Genomic DNA, 8,559 nt, shown 5'->3' with positions numbered 1-8,559 from the left:
GGCTCTTCCCCCCCCCCCCCGCCCCCGGACTCCTAGACTGCCAGAGTTCCTTCCTCCAAAGCCCAGTCACCTAAGGCCCGAGCCCCCAAAGAGAGGAAGGTTGATTTCAGATTACCCCCCCAGCCCCGCCTCTTCCCCCCCCCCACCCGCCCAGCTTCCTCTCTCTACGAGGAACACTTTCACTTCCTGCTACTCCAGGCCTCCCCTCCGAGAACAGGTAGGGGTCCCCAGGGACCTAGCGGCTGGCATCGTCACCCCCCACTGCCTCCCTTTGGTATCAGGCTCCTGCCCCCATCCCGCGCTGTCCAGCACCACCGGCTGCCCAGGCGAGCATCTGCCTCCCTGCCCCACCCTTCCTGCCTGCTCTGGACAGGGCACCTGCTCGCTGTCCCCACCCTTCCTAAAACCCCGGGTTTCTGGTCAGCAGGCTGATTGATCTGTTTAGCTGTTCGTTACCCTGTTTGTTACCCCCCCAGAGGGCAGGGGCCTGTTCTGTCCACCCCTGTTTCCCCAGGGCACTGTCTGGGCCTGTTCTTAGGAAGTATTCAGTGCACAGATGAACAGACCCAGGGGTCCTACTCCTGGCACTGCTGCAGGGGAAATATTCAAACATGCCCACCTGGAGTGATAACTCCCACTAGCTGGGACCACACACCCGCTGAAGAGTGGAAGTCCAGTGGACAGAGGGACAGATGTGGTATAAAGCAGAACAGAAAATGCCAGCAATAGCATCTCGGTAGCGGGTGTAGGATGTTCCCTCCAAAATTCTGGCTTTCTGGATGTTTGAAAATGTCCCTAATAAAATGTTGGGGAGGGAATATTTGAGGGCCCCCTGTGGCCTGGGAAGGGAGGAAGAGGGGACATTGCAGAAGATAGGTCACACTGACAGGGTGCCTCCTGCGGGCTGCGCTCGTGTCTGGGCGCGGGCTTGGGCAAAGGCTGCTCCTCAGCTGGTCCACGTCTGGACTTGGCAGCGCCAGTTGTCAAAAGCTGAAATCTTTCTGTGCCACACAGTAAATAGCTGTCAGTTTGGGTCCTCCCTTCCCCCCCCAAGACACACTGGCCTCCCTCCTGGGACCCCCAGATCGCCCCACCATCCGGGTGACTAAAGAATGAACACCTGTCACAGCAAGGGGCCCTGGGTCCGTTCTGACTGGTCAGGGTTTCTGCTATATTGGTTGTAAATACATTGACTATCACCACTGGGTTGGAGCCACCTTGAGCCTTATCTTCCTCCCTGCCAGAGGCCAGACCATGGCGTGCTGGCCTCCCGTATCCTGAGGATGGCCCGGTCGGAGGACGAGGCCTCTGCAGGCCCCATCAACGGGGAGAGGTGAGGGCTGCCGGGGCTCGGGTCTCCAACTCCTCCCTGGGCTTCAGAATCCCCTTCCATCCAATGCCCACCCCCCAGAAGACCCCGAATCCCATTTCATCCCTGGACTTCCCCTTCCTGCCCCTTTGACCCTGCCTCAGTGTCTAACTGCCCACCTCTAACCCCGGGTCTCCTGGGCCCCTCCTTGTCCCAGATGGGTTCCATCACAGCTGAATGGAGCAGGTGAGACCCCCGTAGGGGTCCTTGGGACCCCAGAGCCGCTCCTTCGCCTGTGGAGGACGTGGGGGGTGTGGCAGGTCCCAGAGCTGGGCACTCGAGATGCAGAAGCCCTTCTTGAGCTGTGGCCACCAGGGGTGAGTACTCACAGCCAGCGACCTTCTCTGACCCTCCCCGAGACACCGTGGGCCAGGCAGGACTCTGCTGGTTCCTGGTGACAAACCCCACAAGCCGGGCAAACCAAAAAGGCTACTTACTGATTCCAATGACTGAAAAAAAACCCAGATGTGAAGGGAATTGCAGGAATGTCTGGATCCTGAGCATTAGACAGCTTATAAATTTCTCCTCATCCCATTTCTTGGCTTTGTTCAACCGTGGGGAAAGCCCAAGGAACAAACTCCCATTCTACAGTAGTTAGGCAGATAGGCATTTATCCTTCTGACACATGCAGAAAGGCAGCCGCAGGCCCGGGTCCAGCAGCCCTAGTGACATCAAGGCCAGCTTCTCTGCCATTCCCTTGGACTCCCCTCATGATTGCCCAGTGGCCACCCCAGGTCCAAGCACACGTGTGTGCTCAAGGCAGGCGAAAAAAGGAAAGGAAGCCACCAATTGCACCAGGAAAACCAAAAGCCCTCACACTTGACTTAAAATATATGGATGGGACCTGGGTGGCAATACTTTTTTAAAGCTCACCTGGGAGTTATAAACCCAGAGGTGAGAAACACTGCCTACATCATCATCCGTCTTCTCCATCTGGGCAGATTATGCCAGAACAAGGCTGCAGTTCTGCAAGGAATGGGGATGGACTTGGATAAGGCAACTATCCAGATAAGGGGGCTCTGTCCTTGTGGTGGCAGAGATGGCTGTCCCCAGCCCGTGGCCACATCCCACAAGCTTAGCAATCGCCGTGTAAAAAGAGGCTTCCTTATAAAGAGCTCCAGCAAAAATCTTGTGGAAGATTTCCATTGGCTGAGCTTGATTCACATGCCCATCTCTGAACCAATCAGTGTGGTGAGAAAATACTCTCATCCTATTGACTAGGTCAGGTCACAGGGACCATCCCTAGAGCTTGGAGGGAGTTAGTCCCACCCACAGGGACTAAGGGAGGGAGTGGGTTTCTTTAAAGGAAATTTGAGGTGTGGAATCCAAAATAAGGGAAATGGATGCCAGGCAGGCAAAAGTTAACAGAGATTTGCACAATCCCCTGCAAGATGACCTTTGCCTCGGGGTGCCTGTCTGGCTCAGCTGGTAAAGCAGGCCACTCTTGATCTCAGGGTTGTGAGTTTGAGCCCCACATTGGGTGTAGAGATTACTTAAATAAAACCTAAAAAAAAAAAAAAGATGACCTTTGCCTCCACGCTCCCCTGCCCTTCAGAGCTTCTTGGTCACAGGACATGACCCCAACCAGGTCCTGGTGTTGAGGACAGGAGCTTCACCAGGAGAAGTCCACACCTACCAGATCCAGAAGCTTCCTGGAGGTGAGGAGCCTACCCCCTAGATTCCAGCCCACAGCAAATTTAATCAGCTTTGCTTCCAAAATATCTCCCAAATGCTATTTGGTGCCATAAGTGGGATGCAAACATACAGACACAGGAAAAGATGGGGATTCCAAAGGGTAGAAATTTTCCTGTTTTGAAGGTATTTTCTGACCCTGAGGAAGACAGAGTCCCAGGGAAGATGAGGCTGCCACCCCTCAACTTTTCTTCCTCGCCCCTTGTTGCCCCCTACCCCCAGGTGTGTCTCTGGAATATTCAAACCTCTGCATGCCAGACCTGCCCCATCTCCTGGCCTTCCTATCAGCCAGCAGGTACAGGTCAACCATCAAAAGGTCTAAGGGGGATCCATCCCTAATACATCCCACCCACACTGCAGCTGCCCCTTATCTTTTCCCAGGGATGTTTTGCCCAGAACCCTGCTCTTGCCCCCTCCCACTCTAAGGCCTGGAGACAAACACGCAGGTGAGGGATGGTTCCCTAAGGGAGGGGGAAGCTACTTTCCAGGCTCCTTGGTCCAGTAGGATGGCCCTTCAGGGACCAGACTACTGGGTTTGAGGAAGAATGAAATGGGGGTGAGGGATCTGTGGGAGGCTTGACTCCTGGGCCTGAGTGACAAGGGGCCAGGGGCCAAGCCAGTAATGAGGCTGGGAATTAAGTCTCCCGGTCCCCTGAAGGAAGCAGGGCTGGCTCCTCGGACATCTGGGACACCTCGGTTATGCTGGTCCCCAGGTCCTCCACTGACTGGCAGTGTCCACCTCAACACCTCTGAGACGGTGCTCTCCATGGTGAACAAACTCTACCTGGAGACCCACAGAGGGTGGGGGATGGAGCAGATCCCGCCGGAGACACCTCCAGAAACTGCAGAAAGACACAGTTCAGGTTCGCTGGGCTGGACAGGGCCCTGGGCCCCCGAGGGACGAGGGAGCCACGGCCGCTGTTCTGTGGGGCCCAACTCTCTCCTCACATCCAGCCCCCAGGAACCCCGCCCCTCACCGGGTCTCCTGGGTTGAAGGCCCGCTCAGCCCAGAAGTACACCATCCTGGGCCAACTCTGGCCAGCCTGGTGGAGGAGAAAGAGAGGGAGGACGAGGACGAGGACGAGGACGAGGATGAGAATGAGGACGACTACAAAGATGAAGAGAACGGCCCTGAGGATGTGCTCACCCTACACATCCAGGCTCTGGCCCGGGCCCGGGGCAGCTATGTGGCCAGGCAGTTCCAGGGCCTTAGGGCGCGCCTCACCTCAAATGCCAGAGGCCCCCACAGGCCTGGGGACCCGGCCACAGAGCTGCTTCAGGATGTGCGGCACCTCCTTACTGACCTCCAGGATCACTTATCGAAGGACCCCGATGTCAGGGCTGTTTTTGGGAGCAGGGGGCCTGGGGTGCCCCAGAAGGACGACGATCTTGGTAATAAGGAGAACTGGGAAGGAATTTATGGCCATTCCCTGACCCCACTCGGGGTCTCCTTTGCCATCTCTTGGCGCTAACGTGTGTGTCCACACCCAACTTCTTTCTCTCCATCCCCGCGCACCTGTTCGCTTTGCCACTCTCACGCCTTTTCCTATATATAGTAACTCCTATTCCGTTCACCAGGGCTCCGTCTCGCACATGCGAGACAGCCGCACTCCCTCTCCCACGCGCGTGTTCACACCCAGGCTCCCTCTTCCACACGTGTTCGCTCACCCATGTCTACACTTATGGGTGGCCAGAAGCCAGGGACGGGTGGCGCTTGGCGCCGGGGAGGGGGTCAGCCCGGCGGCCCTTCGTTCACCCACGCCAACCCCTCCCAGGCGCCGCGGTGGAGGCGGCCTTGTGCCGGGCGGTGCTGGCGCCGCTGAAGCCTGCCCTGTGGACGCGACTCCGCACGCTCCGGGCCCAGGAACTGCGCCGACTGCGGCAGCGACAAATAGCCCTACGGGCGGGGGCGGGACCTCTGGGTCTCCAGGAGGCGGGGCTTGAGGGGCAGAGCCCCGCCCCCATCCTGCGGAGTCGCATCCACGCGCGCCTGGCGCACCTCCACGCCGCCTGCGCCCCACGCCGTAAGGTGGCGCTGCTGCTGGCGGTGTGCAGTGACGTTTACGCGGGCCTGGCTCAGGGCGAGAACCAAGGTAAAGGAGGTTTACCCGCGTCCACCTGGATGTGCGGTGGCTTGAGGGTGGCGGGAGCCGGGTGGGAGGCGCCTGTGTGCACGTCGAGGGGAGAGGGGGGCACGCTCTAGCCGGAGGCGTCTACGCGGGCCTGGGGATCTGGTAAGAGGCGTTTGCATGCACAGCAAGGTGGAAGGGCAGCCAGCACCCGCGGTCCTGGGGATCGGAGGCAGGCGTCTGCACGTCCCCATCCACCTCAGAGCCTGTCCTCCCGCTCCGCCAGAGCCCCTGGGAGCCGACGCCTTCCTGCCCGCGCTGACCGAAGAACTGATCTGGAGTCCGCACATTGGGGAGACGCAGCTGGACGTGGAGTTTCTCATGGAGCTGTTGGATCCGGACGAGCTACGGGGAGAAGGTGAGCTCCCACCCCAGAAACGCCAGGACCCAACAGCCTCGCCCTGCAGCAGCGGGGAGGAGGCGGACAAACTGCGGTGAGACCTCGGGCGACCAGGGTAGCCTGAGAGCTGCGCTGACCACCCCTTCCTGTCCCTAGCCGGGTACTACCTGACCACGTGGTTTGGGGCGCTGCACCACATCGCTCACTACCAGCCCGATGCGGGCCGCGCGCCCCAGGGGCTCAGCTCTGAGGCTCGCGCTTCCCTGCGCCAGTGGCACAGCAGGCGGACGCTGCACAGACAGGACAGACAGGGCCACGCCGAAGCCCAGGTGATCGTCCCTCCGGACTGCGGACTGCGGGCGGAGGGGAGCGCTGGACCCGTTACCTTTCTGACCCAGGCTCCCGTCCCTCCCCACAGGTCAGCCTGCCCTTTGAGGAACCATGGGCGAGAGACCCTGTGCCCAGAGACCAATGATGATGAGGGGTCTCAAACCCTCCTGCTCCGCGGGCAAGATTCCGGAGGCACCAGGACGCACCAGCTTCTGACCGCTGTTGGCTTAGGTGCAGGGAGGAGGGGGGTTCCCAGGAACAGACCCACCTCTGGTTTTCCCCTCCCCGTGGAGGGCAGAATAATGTTCTCCCCAAGATGTCCGCTTCCGATGCCCCAGAATCTGTGACTATGTTACCTTACATGGTCAAAGGGACTTGACATATGTGACTAAATTAAGGATCCTGACATGGGGAGATTCGTCTAGATCATCCTGGTGGCCCACTAGAATCTCAGGAGTCCTTCTAAGAGGGAGGCAGGAGGGGCCCGGTCAGAGAAAGAGATGTGAGTTTGCAAGCAGAGGTCAGAGTGAGGTGGCCAGGAGCCAAAGCAGGCACCTTCTAGAAGCTGCAAAAGACAAGAAGCGGCTTTTCCCCTGGAATCTCCAAAGACTGGGCCTTTGATTTTAGGCTCCAAGAACTATTTTCAACTTCTGACCTTTAGAACTGCAAGATAATAAATTTGTGGGGTTTTCGACCTGCTAAGTTTGTGGTAATTTGTTACAGAAGCCACAGGAAGCAAACACACTCTCTTACCCCGTTCTTTATTTTCCGTAGAAATTACCACTTCCTAACATACCATTATATGTGCTTATTTAATGTGTTATGTGCCTAGTCTCCCTCCCCTTAGGTTGCCCAGCAGACATACAATGCAAGCTCTAAATGTAATTCTAAATATTCTAGTAGCTACATTCCAAGAAACTAAAAAGAAACAAGTGAAATGCATTTTAATAGCCCACCGGATTGAACCCAATATGCCCCAAATGTTATCACTTCAACGTCTCATCAACATCCAAAAATGAGGGGCACCTGGCCGGCTCCGTCGGTGGAGCGCATGACTCTTGATCTCAGGGTTGTGAGCGTGAGCTTGGGTGTAGAGATTACTTTAAAAAATTTTTTTAATCTTTTTAAAAAATCCAAAAATTATTGCGCTATTTAACACTCTTTTTGCATGTGTGCAAAATATTCAAAATCCAAAATTTCAGCACATCTCAGGCAGGACCAGTCACATTCCGAGTCCTCAATAGCCACCTAGGGCTTGGAGCTACCATTTTGGACAGTGCGGCCTTAGAATGTCAGCTCCAGGAGGCTAGGGAGCCCTGTCCTGTGCGTAGCTATGCTCTCAGGGTCTAGCCAAGAGCCTGGCACCAGGACATGCTAAGTACATACTTGCTGAATGATTCCATGCCAAGGTTTCTGTGGTAGGCTGAAGGTGGCTACCCAAAAGATCGCCCTGTTCTAATCTCCAGGATCCACGAGCGTTACCTTATTTGGATAAGGGTCTTTGCAGATGTTATTAAATTAAGGATCTTAAAATGGGGAGACTATTCTGGATTATCTGGGGGAGGGCTCTAAATGCAATCACACATGTCCCTATAAAAGGAAGGCAGCGGGAGATTTGACACAAACAGGAGAAGATGATGTGAAGATGAGCAGAGAAAGATTTGAAGATGGCGGCCTCGAAGGCTGGAGAGTTGATCATCACAAGCCAAGGAAAACCTTCAGAGGCACACCTGGGTGGCGCAGTCAGACTGTTGGTTTCGGCTCAGGTCGTGATCTCAGGGTCATGAGATAGAGCCCTGCATCAGGCTCTGAGCTCAGTGTGGAGTCTGCTTGAGATTCTCTCTCCCTCTCCCTCTGCCCCTCCCGCTCATGTGCTCTCTCTCTCTCTCTCTCTCTCAAATAAAAATAAATAAATCTTAAAAAAAAAAAAAAAGGCGGTCAGCCACCAGATGCTGGGAAAGGCGCAGACCTGATGCTCTCCCAGTGCCTCCAGAAGGAGGGGGCCCTGTCCACACCTTGATTTCACCCCCAGTGATACTGATTTCACACTTCTGGCCTCCAGGAGTGTAGGAGAAGATATTTCTGTCGTCTTAAGCTACTGAGTCTGTAGTCATTTGTCACAGTGGCCACGGGAAACTTAACAGTCACTCAGCACTTAATATAAACAAGAGAAAAATGGAGTAGAATTCATATCCAACCCAGTCTCACTCTTGCAACAAGGGACATGCATCTACTGATAGAGGAATTAACTAGAAAAGTAGGAAAATCCCCTCGATCCATTTCACGAAGAAATGTACTGCCATTACAGTTTTACAGTTTTACATTTTACATTTCATAATGGTCAAAATTCTGTAATTTTAAACGTCATCTAAAAAATGTGCCAGAAAAAGTTTTTTGCAGTTGTTTTTTAAAAACCAAAAAGCTTAGGGCCGACTGGGTGGCTCAGTCGTTAAGCGTCTGCTTTTGGCTCAGGGCGTGATCTCGGAGTCCTGGGATCGAGCCCCTCATTGGGCTCCCTGCTCCACTGGGAACCTGCTTCTTCCTCTCCCACTCCCCCTGCTTGTGTTCCCTCTCTCGCTGGCTGTCTCTCTCTCTCTGTCAAATAAATAAATAAAATCTTAAAAAAAAAAAAAGCTTAAAATGGCTGCACCGGGCAGTGAAGCAGGAAGCAGGGATGGGGGGACTACAGGATGTGACCT

The 8,559-nt window shown here is 55.3% G+C and overlaps 1 protein-coding gene across 1 annotated transcript; it reads left to right on the top strand.

Annotated features, from left to right (window-relative positions):
* The first annotated feature begins 176 nt into the window (after nucleotides 1-176).
* Nucleotides 177-6,562, top strand: RINL (Ras and Rab interactor like). The gene is made up of 12 exons (XM_026482368.3): nucleotides 177-217; nucleotides 1,245-1,333; nucleotides 1,527-1,686; nucleotides 2,925-3,027; nucleotides 3,284-3,356; nucleotides 3,443-3,507; nucleotides 3,775-3,924; nucleotides 4,016-4,453; nucleotides 4,837-5,154; nucleotides 5,417-5,548; nucleotides 5,687-5,859; nucleotides 5,949-6,562. The coding sequence occupies exons 2-12, from the start codon at nucleotides 1,284-1,286 to the stop codon at nucleotides 6,003-6,005; spliced, it is 1,719 nt and encodes a 572-aa protein (XP_026338153.1). The 5' UTR covers nucleotides 177-217; nucleotides 1,245-1,283; the 3' UTR covers nucleotides 6,006-6,562.
* The last annotated feature ends 1,997 nt before the right edge of the window (nucleotides 6,563-8,559 follow it).

This window comes from Ursus arctos, unplaced genomic scaffold, assembly GCF_023065955.2.
Source record: "Ursus arctos isolate Adak ecotype North America unplaced genomic scaffold, UrsArc2.0 scaffold_19, whole genome shotgun sequence".
In the NCBI taxonomy this organism is placed as follows: domain Eukaryota; kingdom Metazoa; phylum Chordata; class Mammalia; order Carnivora; family Ursidae; genus Ursus; species Ursus arctos.
This window is presented reverse-complemented; position numbering and strand designations above follow the sequence as displayed.